Source organism: Phodopus roborovskii, unplaced genomic scaffold (assembly GCF_943737965.1).
Source record: "Phodopus roborovskii unplaced genomic scaffold, PHOROB, whole genome shotgun sequence".
Classification (NCBI taxonomy): domain Eukaryota; kingdom Metazoa; phylum Chordata; class Mammalia; order Rodentia; family Cricetidae; genus Phodopus; species Phodopus roborovskii.
Window position 1 is genome coordinate 351990 of NW_026126606.1, and position 15438 is coordinate 367427.

A 15438-nucleotide genomic window follows, 5' to 3' on the forward strand; every position below is an offset into this window, starting at 1 on the left:
AGTTGGGATGGTGAGATGGAATGGCAATTAAGAGCTGGGTATTGATGGTGCACGCCTCTAATCCCAGCACTCGGGAGGTAGAGACGGGTGAATCTCCAAAGCTACACAGAGAAACCCTGCTTTGAAAAACAAAACAAAAAAGCACATGCTACTCTTGCTTGAACACCAGCCCTCACTGCTTTTGCTGGTGGACTGTGATGTGGAAGTGTGAGCAAAATAAACCCTTTCCTCCCCGAGTTGCTCTTGGCCATGGTGTTCCATCACAGCAACAGAAACCCTAGCAAAGACAGTGGTTGACATGGAAGGGAGCAGTCACTGGCTCTCAGTGACATCTGGGCGCAAGAGGCAAACATTCCCAAGGCAGGTGCACCTTCAGGAACCAGGCATAGGGATGGTACCAGAAGATGCTGAGAACTCAGGTCTGCCTCCTTACAGTAATGCCCATGTCCCTAAGCCACACCTGTTCTCTTGGATGTGGCTTTCCCGCTACCTTGATGATTAAATCACAGAGGAAAGAGGGAGGCAGCATGTCACTGTCATCCCTGCCAAGAACAGTCATCCTTTATTTTCACAAGTCTTTCTTGGCATTAGGCAGATATTGCAGGACAGGCACAGGAGATGTGCAGACACAGTGGTGTCAAAAGGATACCCCAGGGGCTGCGTTTACCAACAGCAGCCGGACACCAAGGACCAGCTCTTGCTAAAGATTGGAGAGGGGCACAATCACAGACAGGATGTTCACAGCAAAGAAGGAAACTCACGGGCCTTGGTTTATTTGATCACTTTAATTATGCCAGACCAATCAACAGGGAGGGCGGAACACACACAAACATCTGTATTCGCAGCACAGAGGGCAGATGTGCACAGCCCTGGGCATGCATGCATCTCCCATGGAGTCAGGCAAATCAAGAATGCATAAATACCACAGCACAGCCAGACTTGGGATGGGGTGGGGGATCACAGGCCACAGGGGACCATTCTCCAAAGGCAGTGGTATTAAATAGAGGGCCTAAATGTTACAGTCCACTTCACCGTACACATAACTCATAGAGTAAAAGTAGATCACGGTATATACGTGCAAGCAGCTTTGGTCAGAGAAAATGAACAAGGGGGTGCAGCCATGCACTGGAAAGGCTTGCCTGCCTACTCTCCATCTTCTTCATCCCCACCCAGTGCACATAGTCACCTGGGATCACAGACGCTGAAAAGTCCTGCCTGGTAGCCTTGATGGTTCCTCTGTGGGCAGGAAGGAACCTGACAGCCAAGAACACTTGAACCCTTGGAAGAAACTGGCCTGGAATGGAGAGGAGGGACATCGAACTGATCAGATAGGGGCAGCCGCATTGGCCAGGCGGGTGTGATGTGCTGCCTGGACCCAGGTCCCGGGAGAGCAGGAGAGACCGGAGATCACGGAGGAATCCACTTTTGCAAGCAAAGCTGAAGATGGCAGGACAAGCCTGTGTTTCTTCGCAACTGTCCCAAAGCCCATTCCCCTTAGAACTGGCTGGCACTGCTGGGGTCACACTGCAGCAACCGGACAATGGACGGGTCACTCTTGGCACCTTTGATGAATTCTTCGAGGGACAGCTTGCCTGAGGGACAGAATGGGAGAAACAGCATTTACTTCTAGTGCATTTACAGCTCTTTTTTACATGTGAACATACACATTATTGTGTGCATGTGTGGGGACACACGTGCTCAGGGAACAACTTGCAGAAGTTGGTTCTCCTTGTACCATGTCAGTCTTGGGGATCAAACTCAAGTCATCGGGTTTGGCAATGAATTCTGGCCTGAAGCAAGCTGCCAGCCCCACCCAGAGGCCTGGAGAGCCATGTACACTGGGGCAGCTGGGGAGATGGTCAAGTTTCATTTCTGTTACTAAGCTAAAATCCCCTGACCACCACTGCCCAGCTAAAATAAAAATAAGTAACCTAAAAAAAAAAAAAAAAGATGTCTGAGATGAGTCAAGTTAGCATTTAAGCTAACTGACACAATGCCTCCAACTGCAGACTCTTGCTAGCTCCAGGGGAGCCCACCTTTGCTGTCCTCCTGCCTGGACCCAGCTTCTCTGTAGTCCCACCTTCTTGAGAACTAGCAACTGGTTATTGGCTTCCAGGGACAATTTCTATGTTCAGTGGCCTCAGGGGCAGAACAAATAACTGGGAGGTGCACAATGGGGACACAGCCCACCCTCTGATGCTGGTGAGGCTCCTGGCCTTGACAATCAAAAACAATAGCCACAGCTTTTATTAGAGTGTGCCATCCACCAGCGTGGAGCTGCTTTAGCCTCCTCCATATAAGTGGGTTTCTTCCCATTTCACAGAGAAGAAAGCCAAGCCTGGGAAATGGCCAAGCCTCAATGTGGTGCGTTGGAATCAAAGCCTCGGAGTCATTACACACACAAGAGTGAAGAATGCTTTTGAAGTCAGCCCAAAGGCAGCACCAGGCAAGAGGCTGTCTTGTGTTGTGTGTGAACATGTTTTGAAAAGCATTTCCTTGCTGTCTGGAAAGCTTTTTGCTGTCTACGGTTCCACGGGAACCTTGTGTCCTGCTGAGCTCCGTCCTCAACTCACCTGCGCATAGCACTTGAGGCTCCGCATGGCACTTTCTTGTGCATTAGCGTGCATTTAATCTCAGCACAACCCAGGGAGCCTTTTTTTCCCCCCTTAATGGTGCATTTCTCGGTGGAACAAAAGCCAATCAGTCTTGGCTCTACAAAGCCACAAACAGGCAGAATCAACTCACCACGCACAGCAACCTCACCCTTGCTGGGGTCCTACGAGAAACTTACAGCCGAGGCAAAGAAGGATGTAGGGCATGTCCTCATGAACCTCTCACACCTCCCCTCTGCCCGAGACCCACATTTTTGCAGCCATGGTAGAACATCAGAGTCCTTGGAATTATGACCACAGACATATGAGGCTTCCGTGCCTGACCACCATCAGTATCTGGGGTGCTCCACATCTCAGGGTGATGGCAAGAGAAGCCTGGGCAGCTTCTCATGGGCCCATGGTTCAAAAGCCCTTTGATTCAGTATCTCACTTCTCACCTCTCAGGCCAATGGTAGACTTGCCTCCCCTCCCGAAAAATACTTCCAAAAGTAGTAAAACTACTATCTCCGTTGTTAACATGTGGACTGGCTAGATTTATGTCAACTTGACACATGCTATGGTTATCAGAGAGGAGGGAGCCTCAATTGAGAAAATGCCTGCATAAGATGTGTCTACAACTTTGTAGGACATTTTCTTCCTTTGATTTTTCAAGAAAGAATCTCTCTGTGTAGCCCTGGCTATCCTGGAACTCACTTCTTAGACCAGGCTGGCCTCAAACCCAGAGATCTGACTGCCTCTACCTCCCAAGTGTTGGGATTAAAGGCATGTGCCACCATGCCTGGTCAGTAGGTCATTTTCTTAATTAGTGATTGATTGCCATCCCTGGGCTGGTGGTCCTAGGTTCTATAAGCAACCAGGCTGAGCAAGCCATGGGGAACAAACCAGTAAGCAGCACCCTCCATGGTCTCTGCATCAGTTCCTGCCTCCAGGTTCCTGTCCCAAATCCTTTGATGATCTGCTATGTGGAAGTGTAAGCCAAATAGCCTTTTCTCTCCATGTTGCTTTTGGTTATGTTGTTTCAATAGTAACCTTAACCAAGACAACATGTAGGAAGCCTACAGCTCAGAGGAGCTAGAGACATGTTCATGGTCATAAAGCCACAGGGAGGGTACAGGATACAGGGTAGGTCACCCTGACCCTGAATTCCAGTCTTCCTTCAGCTGAATCAAGTGGGAGAGGAGGGGACACAGAGGGCACAGGAAAGGGAAGGGCCAGCTTGGGAGGACCAGGGCTGCAGAAGGCATATCCCAAACACAGCTGTGCCATTAACAGTTTCACACAAGCATCCAGTGCATCTCCCCTTCTCCCCCCATGTTCCTACCATCGTTGTTTGTGTCCATCTGCCTGAAGATCTTGTCTGTTCGTTTCTCTGGCGTGGACTCGTCTTCAGGCATTTTCATCACAGAGGACACCATCTTATAGATGGCCTGCAAAATAGCATTTGTGAGTGTGCTCAGGAGGACAGAGGATGGGTGATAGCTCTACCTCAGCCCACCAGGAAGCAGACAGGGCAGAGTCCTCCCTATCCAATCAGAACAAATGTCACAGACGAGATGCTGGGCAAAGGGAGCTGGAAAAGTTAAGTGATGTTTAAGAGCATGGGTTCTAGCTCGCTGGGATGGTTGGAGTGACAGACTCCTGGCTGGGAGTGAGTGGGGATGGGGGCTGGAAATGCTGAGGGGGCGGTCTACCTGTGGGTCCTGGATCTGCAGATTCAACCAACTGCAGATGGGAAATATTCTAGAAAAAGAAACATGACTGGAGGTATAGACTTTTTCTTACTCCCAAATAATACAATGTATTACTATAGTATCTGTATCTGCTGGGTCATGCATAGCATGCAACATCTATTTGTTTACTCCTTTATTCAATGTGTTGTGTGGGGGAGCGGATCTCATGTGGGGGGGGGTCAGAGGGCAACTTGTGGGAGGTGGTTCTCTTCTCCTACTATGTGGGTTGTAGGAACTGAACTCAGGCTGTCAGACTAGGCAGCAAGCGCCTTTCCCCACAGAGCCATCTCACTGGCCCAAACAGAGATGATTTAAAGTATGAGGGAAGGATGCAGGGGGCATATGAGCATTGTTCCCATGCAGGACTGTCCACTGCCTCAGCCATTACTGTTCCCAGTATTTAGGTATCTGTACTGACCTGCCCTTGGGGTTCTGACAGGATACACCCTCAGCTGCAGCCACTAAGAGCACCCCCTGTGCCATTTGCTATGTTCCCTTTTAAAAGGGCCCTGCCCACCTCGCATCCTTCTCTCTCTTTCTCTCCATCTCTCTGTTCCCCTTTCTCTTTCCTCTGTCTTGCTGCTCCTGTCTCTGGAGGCCAGTCTCCCCCCCCCCCTTCCCTTTCCTTAATCATGGCATCTTTCTCTCGAACCTGACCCACAGAGACAGGTAAGCCGTATGTAAGCTACACGTGTATGTATGTGTGTGTGCAACAACACCCATATGTGTGTGTGTGTGTGTGTGTGTGTGTATGTACATGTGTGTGCAAAAACACCCATGCAGATGCCAGGAGGGAGCACATTCCTTTTTGTCTTTAACTGAACTTGGAGCTTGCCATTTTGTTAGGCTGCATGGTCAGTAAGCTTCTGGGCAGGACTCACCCACCTGTCCCCTAGTTCTAGGGTTACATAAATGCTCACCCACCCCTGGCATTTACAAGGGTGCTGGGATCTGAACTCTGGTATCAAGCACTCTTACCTACTAAGCCATTTCCCCAGTTCTTCTTACTCTAATAATTCTTTTTTGTTTGTTTTTTGAGACCGGTTCTCTCTGTGGTTTTGGAGCCTGTCCTGGAACTAGCTCTTATAGACCAGGCTGTTCTGGAACACACACAGAGATCCACTGCCTCTGCTTCTCCAAGGGCTGGGATTAAAGGCATGCACCAACAATGCCCGGCCACTCTAATAATTCTTAAGCAATCACCTAACTGAGACTCAGATTTCATTAAAAGCAGAAAATGACCTGTTTTTAAAGGATGGTAGGGGGATAAACCTAATGGAGGAACTTAGCCAGGGCCCAATGTCTGAATGCTTGGCTTTTATCTTTTTCTCTGCAAGGACCACCAGTCCTTTAGTGTATATGGTGGCAAGCAGGCTGAGGAGTGGACTGGTATCATGGTGATCATGGTACAGGGCTGGGCGTGGGGATGCTGGTTCCCTGTGCTCCAGTGCCCCTGCAGAGAGTGCTGGTACCTGCACTATCTCTAGCATCTCGCTGCGGCTGATGTAGCCATTGCCGTCCAGGTCATACATGCTGAAGGCCCACTTGAGCTTTTGTTCCAGCTTGCCCCGAGAGGTCACACTCAGCGCGATGATGAACTCCCGGAAGTCGATGGTGCCATCGCTGTTGGTGTCAAAGGTGCGGAAGACGTGCTCGGCGAACTTGGAGGCATCACCATATGGGAAGAAGTTGGCGTAGATCTTCTTGAATTCATCTACTGTCAGGTGGCCGGTGGGACAGTCCTTGAGGAAGCCTTTGTACCACTCCTGTAGCTCGTGGTCGGTGAACTCCGTGTGCTCCCGCAGGTCCTGCAGAACCTCAGGTCGCAGCTTGCTGTTCTGTTTGCCCATGGTAGCTGGCAGTGGAGACCAACCCTGTAAGATACAAGGTCAGCTGTGGACGTCTCGGACCCAGATCCAGCTTCCCACCACCAAGCTAGCTAAGCAATGTCCCTTGTGTATCCAGTACCATGGGCTGGAGGAACTCAAGAGCACGATTGTGCAAACTCTGACTTTTAGCATGTTTTGTATGCCTCTGGTCAGAAAGTACAAAATGGTTTTACACACGGGGGGGGGGGGGAACACTAGAACACTCCGAGAAGAAAGAGCATCCTATGGAGTAAGGCAAACCCTTCAGCTTATCAGCTTGGGGCAAAGGGGCCACATGGGCACAACTCAGACCTCTGCTCTGAACAGGTACCTTTTTTTCTCTTAGGGCATCGTGTGTGTGTGTGTGTGTGTGTGTGTGTGTGTGTGTGTGTGTGTGTGCGTGCTTGTGTTTCATATCATAGATACGCTTGCTGATGCCACATAGTAAATGATACTTGGGCAGGTGGGATGGTGACGGTCCATGTCCCCATCCCACATAGCTTGATTAAATTTATAGGCAGATCCCACAGTCATCCTGAGTAGACTCAAGGAGAAGTTAGTGATGACTTAGAGCAGGTGCATAGCCCTAGCCTTGGGAAACTTCATTTATCAACACACCTAATTTTATAAACAATGATGTTATCAACCCTATTCCTACCCAGATTTCAATTTGGGTAGACTAGGATGTCATGGGGACTCGATATTCTTAATAAAGCTTTTCGGCAGAACGGTGGCTTCAGGTCCGCCCAGACTCCCAATGCCCCCTGCACACAGTTGACTAAGAAAGGTCACCAGCAAACATCATGCTGCTTTTATCCCTGCTCTTCATTACCCGTCTGAAATACTGCTCTGGCCGGGAGGATCCAGAGTGAGCATTGATCAGTGAGTGTCGCTCTTGAATGTTAATAGATAAAACAGGCCCCCTTGGAAATCCAGGATGGTGTTCCACTGGAAAACACATCCCACTCACGGTCTCCCACGAGGCCCATGTGTGAGATCCTGGGGTAATTTGTCATTGGACATTAATGCTATTTTCACTTCTCTGCCTCAGTTTCATTTTCTTACTCTGGCAGTAACACATGCGCATGGCTCGGGCAGTTTTGAGGCATATAGAAGAAAGAGGGTGGGTAGGTGTCCTCTACCCAAGTCCCAGAGGAAACCTCTCTGAACTGCTTCAAGGTTGAAGAATTCCAGACAATAGGTGTTGGATCCTGTTAAGGAGAATGAGACCCCCCCCCCACTTCAATGTTGTTCTCCACACCCGCCCACTTCATCACCTCCCTCCCAGGTTGTTAGTTCTCTAGATACATGTTTTATTTTTCTTATCTCTATGACTATGATACCTTTAAAGTCACCTTGATAGTGCCTTTGAAAACACACAGACTTATCTAAACACATCCCTACCTATACAAATAACCGGTGCCCCTAACAACAAGCAACTCAAATGTCTGTAGTGTTCTGATAAGATGTAATTGGCAAGTGAACTGGCCTGGTGGCACATACCTGTCATTCCAGAACTGGAGGGTAGAGATAGGAGGATCAGGAGTTCAAGGCCAGCCTGGGCTACTTCAGACACTGTCCCAAAAAATAAAACAAAGTAAAATTAAATAAAAAGGAGAGAGAAACCCTGCCCTCAGGGTGCCTACCACCAGTAAAGGTTAGGCACTACTACAGGATCAAACTACCCAGAATCAAACATCTACTCATCACATCTTCCCACCAAGAGTTAGCCCCTCTCCAGAGCTGCTTAAGGCCGCCCATAGGCTACGTAAGATCTGGCTGCCATATGTGCAGTGTGACTCCTCCCGCCTTACCAAGGGTCACCCAGGAGTGCTTTGCTCCCTTCATCAAACCTGGATTTAATAATTCAGTTTGTTGGCTTATTACATCAGTGGCAGTGGATTTCCACTAACGGGGGATTTAGGACATTTCTAAATCTACAAAGGGAAAGAGGTTATCCACAAGAGCCCATGAAGAGTGATGCTGTTTGTGAAAGAAAGCAACAAAGTCAGACGTGTCTGTGTGTGGGAATGTTGGCTGAAAGGAGCAAGCGATGGCTAGATGGACAAGGCACCTTGTAGGGCTTTTTGTTGTCTTCTCCTTTGAAATGTTATTTGTTTATTGATTCTGATATAGGCTCTCATGTAGCTCAGGCTGGCCTCAAACTTACGACGTAGATGAGGATGGCCCTTGCGCTCCTCACCCTCTTGCCTCCACTTACCAGTGGTCACAGGGGTGTGCCACCATGCCAGCTGTGTCTGCAATTTTAAGATGCTGAGCTGTGTCCACATTTTCTTTTTCTTCCTTGGGTGATTTAAGAATATTTACTTGATGTGTATGAGAGTTGTACTTGTATAACATGGTGTGGGGGCCAGAATAGGAGGCCTGGTCCCCTGGAACTGGAGTCATGGAAAATATGAGCCACCATGTGGGTGTTGGAAACTGAACTAGGGTCCTCTGCAAGAACTGCAAGGGTCACCTCTTCAGCCTGGCCCTTTAGTTTATATGTTCTGGTCAGAGAACACACACACAAATCACAGTAGCCCAGCCTCTCTTCCTTGATCGGGGTGGCAAGTCTGAGAACCTCCCACCTGGTAGAACAGGATGATAGAGGCTCAGCCCTGTCTGGAAGGGGCTTCAGAATGAGGACAGGGAGCAAGAAATGGAAACAGAGCACTAAGGTACATCGCATGCCTTTAATCCCAGCACTCGGGAGGCAGAGGCAGGTGGATCTCTGTGAGTTCGAGGCCAGCCTGGTCTACAGAGATAGGGCCAGGACAGGCACCAAAGCAATACAGAGAAACTGTATCTCAAACAAAAATAAAACAAACAAAAAGCAGAAATAGGATGCTGGAGGACCCACATAAAGAGGCACAGACCCTGTGGAGTCTCTCCCTGTGCTGGCTGACTGCCTGATCCCCTCTCTCTGCTTCACCTACAGGTCCATCTGAAACCCATCCCTGATGGCCCGTGCTGGCCGGAAGTGTGCCCAGAAACTACATCCAGCTCTGGGCAGGGGCCCATGAAACCGACTTCTCCAGCTGCAGAGACTCTACCCTAAGAGGACAGTGTGGCTGCTGGTCACTGAAGGGTCACAGCAGGCCTGTGAGGAGCTGGCTGCTCTCCAGGGGCCACTGCCCATGATTCACACCATGGCTTGGGATAAGAGCATGTTGGGATTCTTTGGAAAGGGGGAGTAAGGGGCCCAGGAGGGTGGCTTCTAGGGATGTCACTGGAGGGCCCTCAGTAGGCCCTAGACCCAGTGGAACAGTACTGAATCATGCTCATGGGGAGACTTGCAATGTGTCTCTGGACTGGGGTTCACTTAGAAATTTCACATATCAGATATACCCTGCTTTTAAGGAAACTGACCCCCAGAGAGCTGTGGACACACTCATAAGCCACCCAGGACTAGACTCCAGGTTCCCTGGCTTTGGGATTGTGTAGGTAGGACAGTCCTAGAGTGGGCAATGTGGTTAACAGCTGCACTGCTGCCACGGCGGCTCCGCTTGCCGAGCGGCCACCCTGCACCCCACAGCCCCTTGGTTCCCAGCTCACGCACTCAGCATCTGCTCACCTTGCTGAACACACATCACTGTTGTGTCTGTGATTATCCTACAGATGCTTCCACAATGCCAAACTCCTCGCACCTGCTTTGCGGATGTCTGCAGAGAGGAAGCTGCTGTGCAGACCGCCTTGGCGTTGGCTGGAGGACATGCTTGATTTCCCGGCTCCTTCCCAAGTATTCCAGGGGCAGCGGCTCCTGACCACAGTGTTGTGCTTCTTCCCACCCTTCACCTTCTCCCTGGTGTCTGCCTGCTTTGTGCTGCTTTAGAACACTTGCTGTTGTGGCTGCAGTACACACGCACAGGCACGCACACATGCACCCTTGCTCTCAGGTTTTGCTAATTTGGGGGCAGGAAGGTCTTTGACAAAGCTTGGATCCCAGCAGAAGCCAAGTGACCCCCTTTTGATGCAAAGACCAAGGCTCAAACACCAAAGGGAGTGAGACCACTCAGGAGCCTCCAAGCCACGTGCTGGGCTATTCCCAAGGCTCCAAGGGTCTATGGGGAGAGGAATAGTGTGGGCCTAACACTGAGAAAAGTAAGAGCTTTAAGTTCTGCTCCTGCATCCACATTCCTTCTAAGGGCACAGGGTGCCAACAGAAACAAGTCTGGCCATCTTAAGAACCTGGGACCAATGGCATAAACAGCCTGGTATAAGGAGGAAGAGAGGATAGGATTGGCCCTTTTTTTGAAACTTCAGCAAAGAGGGGAGTAGAGGGAGCCCCATCCATGGAGGGACTACATGGAGCAGAGTCCTCACGCCCTGACACCCCCCACTGTACCCACATGATGCTCAGTGCTGTGGTGATTAACGAACGTCCAGCAGCCAGCCAGCCTGAGCCATAGGAACCCTCAGCTCAGTGCAGTCAGTGACAGTGACACCCCTTCTAGCTCCAAAGAGAAGGGCTCAGTATACAGACTTGGGACAGAGGAACAAGAGTCATAGAGCAGGACAGCCGAAGCACCAGGGGAGGCTAAGAAATCTGGCGGCAGAGCCCTACCCCAACCCAGGCTCCTCCCTAGCCTAGGGTAGCTTGGGCTGGGTGAGGTCATCAGCTGGGGAGGGGGTGACTCTCCAGAGAAATCCATACTCTGGCGGGTAGGCCTTCAGTCAGCATTTTCCAGCCTCTTGGGCTCTTGTAGTATAGAATCTTGAGTTGTGTTGGGTTGTAGTCCCTACTCTTTAGTGTCCGGGCTCCCGTGGCACATTCCTTAGGCAGGAGAACTACGTGGTTTACCTAGGAAGATGGCATTTAGAGTCAAAACTGAAGGCCAAAGAGGATGGTGGAGAGGAGGATGGGGAAAAGGTTCTGACACTGGGAAGGGGTCTCACTTGGCTAAGCTGGGAGTCAGCAGAATCATTCCCAAGACAGACAGAGGGTCCAGTGGGCAGGTGCTTGCTTGCAACGAGGCAGAGCACAGTCAGGTGTGCTGTGACTAGGGCTGGGCTCCATCCTTTGGGCTGTACTCACTCCTAGGCCCCTTCCCTGCTAACATCCTGAGTGGCAGTGAGTTTCCAAGTGTACTTAGCTGGTGTGCACTGAAGCTCCTGGCCAGTGGAGTGGCTGTCATAGCTGTGTTACAAGATGGCTTCCTAATGCTGGCTTCCACCAGACCGTTAAGTGGAGCCCACAAGTGCTGGCAGCTCCACACTTGCTTCCCAGCATTCATTCACAGGCACCTAACAAAGACCTGGATAAAATATTTAATACAAAAGACCTCATTTTAGCTCTCTTGGAAGCACTCAGGCGGTGGCAACAAAGGATGTAAGATGGGCTCGGTGCTGCACGCCTCATGACCCTTCTGTTACTCATTAAGCAACTGAGCCAGCCTTATTGATGTTCGGCTGTCTGGGAAAATAACCTGACAAAACACAAACCCCTTTGCAGGGGCAGAAAATCACTGTGCATGCTCCCCAGAACAAACACCCACCTAGCCCTGGCCATCAGACAAACCCAGGCTTCAGTGATCAGACAACCCTGCTTTCTTTCATCTTTTAGGGGGCGAGGAAGGAAGGTCCCCAGGAAGAGCACAGCCACCCCCTACTTTGCTTAAAACACTTCATCTTCTATCAAGGCTTAGGTTGGTCAGACAGACAGCAGTCTTCTTGGAGTGTGGAGGGCATGGGGCCCTACATTGACTTCCCGGTAATGGGAACTGGGGGAAAGAGCTAACAGCTCCTATACCCTCTCTCAAGTCTCCGTTCTGCTCTTACTGTCCCAGGCACACTGAGAAGAAGTAAACAAGTAGCTGGGAGCTCTGTGAAAATGTTTAACCCAAGCGTGGTATGGCAGGTAAAAAGCTTTGCTAACAGCACAGTTAGTTCTGTTGATCTCTCAGAGAACCCACGGTTCAAATGTCCCACTAACTGCAGCTCAGTGCTGGTTGGAAACATGAGTGGCACTTCATTCCACTGTGGAGAGTGCTCCCATCAGTCAGACTGCCAACGTTTAAGGGCTGCTACACAACCACTGGAGGAAGACGGTAGGAGACCAGGACTCCTGGACTCAGGAAGATGCCGCTGAGTGAACCTCTGTGTCAGGTGGGACAGAGGGCGGCAGGTGCAAAGAGCCTCAACTGTGCTTTTCTTTATGGTGACACACAGATAAGTGTCCTTCTGGTGCAGACAGCCTGTCTTGAGGGTGACTGCATTTCCAAAGCAACCTGGACCCGTGTTCTGCTTTCCTCCAGATATGCAGGTGAGACTCAAGCAGCCTGCGGGCCCTGCTTTAGTACGTTCTTCGCAGAGGGGCCATCAGCTGCCCTCATAAAAGTAACTGCACTCCTGGAGCTACACAACTGCACTGAGACAAGACAGACACTAGAGGGCGCAGACTAGCAGCGTCCCTAGACAAGACAGCATGGGGTCTAACCAGTGCCTCTCAACGTGTGGGTCAGACCTCAGGGTGTTGAATGACCCTTTTACAGGGGTTGCCTAAGACCATCCTGCATATCAGACACATCATGACTCTAACAGTAGCAAAATTACAGTCATGAAGTAGCAACGTATGCAATTTCATGGTTTGGGGGTCACCACAGCTTTAAAGGGTTGTAGCATTAGAAAAGTTGAGAACCACTGGTCTAAACTCATATAGGCCCATAGGGTAGAATATAGATGATTTGGGGCATGTTTGGAATATAATGGGTTAAATCAAACAGGTTGGGAACATTGCTCATTCCTGTTTCTCTTTTCCATATGGTTGCAGGAAAATCCCATATTACATATGCATGTAGCTCAGCATACTTCTGGTGGACAGTACTGAGCAGTACCAAGTGATGGTACCGACGACTCTAGAGCTAATGCCAGACAGGGATTCTTCTCCCACCCATTAGCAACCTAAGGTGCCTTTCGTTTATTTCACTTGGGATGCCATGAGAGAAAGATGTGTTTGTATCTCAGTTCTTGGCAGTTCCACAGCCCTAGCTTGCAGGGTTAGCTTGGACCTCTTTGGGGAGTCAGTTGTCAAGGACCTGAGGCCTGGCCCCAGCCAGGGGGGGGCAGTAAGAGGAGTTTCCTCCTCTTCTGAGTGACAATAGCTAACCCCCAGTGAGATCTTGGGGAGGCAGGGCTAGGATGCTGTGGGTACCCACATGCAAACCAACCTGCTGTGTGAGCCACAGTGCCATGTCTACTTGGAGTGGCTCCAGCTGCAAATCTTCCTGACTCCTGGGCCCGTTCCCCAGGAGCTCACAGTCCCAACTCCCTCCAGTCACAGTGACAATAAGAAAAAGGGAGGCAGGGAAGCAAAACGGCTCCTTGGGTAAAGGCAGCAGCCACCAGCCCTGAGGGACCTGCATGGTGGAAGCAGAGAACGGAATCCTACAAGTTGTCCTTTCCTACAGACACACATGGTGACACCTGCCCGCCACACCCACACTGATATATAAATGTAAAACTTAAATAGCCGAGTAAACATGTCATGTTAAAAAGAGAAAGGGGGCAGCTGGCAAGGCTGCATGGTGAGCCCTGCCCTGGACCCCTCCATTCTCCCAAGGCTGAAGGGCTCCCCATGAGTTAGGAGACCGAAGAAGTGGAGAAAAAGAAAAGGAAACCCCCAAGAGGAAACTGCTCTGTAACAGGAAGAGGGCCGTGTGGGTGGCTCTCTACACCAAACAAGGCTCATGTGGGTCACACCCACCCAGTCACCCCGGAAGCTCCTACCCCCCTGCTGCAGACCATTCATTCCGACACAAACATCCCCTCACTCCTTGGACAGATTTCCCACACCCCATAATCACTGTCCTCAGCACCCAATGGGTGCTTCTCTTAGAACCTTGACTTTTAGGGTGTCGTTTCTTTGGTGCTCTCCCCCTTAGGCCCTGGTAAGCATGGTTCAGCCCCAGGGCCTTTGCACATGCAGTTTTTCCCAGCACTGTGTCCTCTGTATCAGAGAGCTATTGTGTCAGCATTGGTGCTTCCTCTCGGATTCCTGCACACAGGTATGCATGTACGCACACATACACGCTTGCCCTTTTGACATGTGCAGAGCATAGAAGTTGACATCAGGATGTGTGGGTTTTTTTTTTCTTTTTAAAAACAACTTTGTTTTACTTCTGTTCACAACTGTGTCCATGTGCCACACCCTCAGAGAGGCCAGGAGAGGAAGTCAGAGCCCTGGAGCTGGAGTTACGGGCAGCTTGCAGCGGGACAGAAGTGCTGGGAACTGAACTCCGATCCTCTGCAAGAGCAGAACTTGTTCTTAACCCTGGAGCCATCTCTCCAGCACCCAGGATGATTTTTGGATTTTGTTTCTCAATCCCTCCTGATTTCAGTTTGTTTTTCCCTTCCTTCATCTCCACCTTATGTTTTTGAGTCAGGGCTCCCTGAAATTACAGATTACTATTACCATTTTGTCTAGACTAGCTGACCAGAAGGACCCTGGAATCAGGCTTCTCCTGTCTCCATCCTGCAGTGCTGGGGTCTCTTCCCACCCTCCCAAGGGCTCTAACATGTGTGACCTCCGGGACACAGAGAGGAACTTGAGGGATGAGGAGCACAAAGTGATCCCTTCCGAAGTGAAGTTTGGTCTTCTAGACGCACTCACTGGCACAGGTGTAGACACTCAGCAATGTCACACTAGTCAGATGGGGATGTCCCTTCTATTGGGCAGCGACCCAGCTCTGGGTGGTGGTTGGACTGCCACAGTAAGCTTCAGACCTTTTACAGGCCTCTGCTTCTATGTGGGACCAGAGGGACATCTGGGCACCTAGTTCCCTGCAGTGGGGGAGGGGAAGGCAAAGAACGGTGTGTGTGTGGGGGGTCAGACCTAAGGACAGCATACTGCCCTACAGCACTTAACAGCAGCCCTATGAGGAAGCCACAGTAAGCCACAGGGACAGAGGTCTGGACAACTAACATGGAGCATGACCAAGAAGACCAACCCAGTCATGTCAGGGACTGGCAATGGGGAGAGCTGGGCACACACATGGAAGGCAGAACACACCCAGCCCCCAACTTTCCTCACCTAATGGCCAGCTTTATAAAAACCTTGGAGAAATACTAGTCACAAGCTCAGGTTCCCATCTGTGCTTTCTACACAGTAGAAGCTAGAGGCACAGACACAAAAACACATAAACTCTGAGAATTGACACCTGCCCGCTCCCATCCTTGTTTTTGAGACAGGGTCTCATGTATCTATCCCAGGCTGGACTTGAACTGGCC

General features: G+C 50.3%; 1 protein-coding gene across 1 annotated transcript in view; it reads right to left on the reverse strand.

Moving 5' to 3' along the window:
• Positions 1–766: 766 nt before the first annotated feature.
• Positions 767–15438, reverse strand: part of Hpcal1 (hippocalcin like 1) — a 95893-nt gene continuing 81221 nt past the window's right edge. Inside the window, exons 3-5 of the mRNA XM_051205942.1 lie at positions 5815–6216; positions 3934–4039; positions 767–1592 (exon numbers count right to left, since the gene is read on the reverse strand). Of these exons, the coding sequence (XP_051061899.1) occupies positions 1495–1592; positions 3934–4039; positions 5815–6192 (582 nt within the window). The 5' untranslated portion in view covers positions 6193–6216 and the 3' untranslated portion in view covers positions 767–1494. The remainder of the gene's footprint in view (positions 1593–3933; positions 4040–5814; positions 6217–15438) is intronic.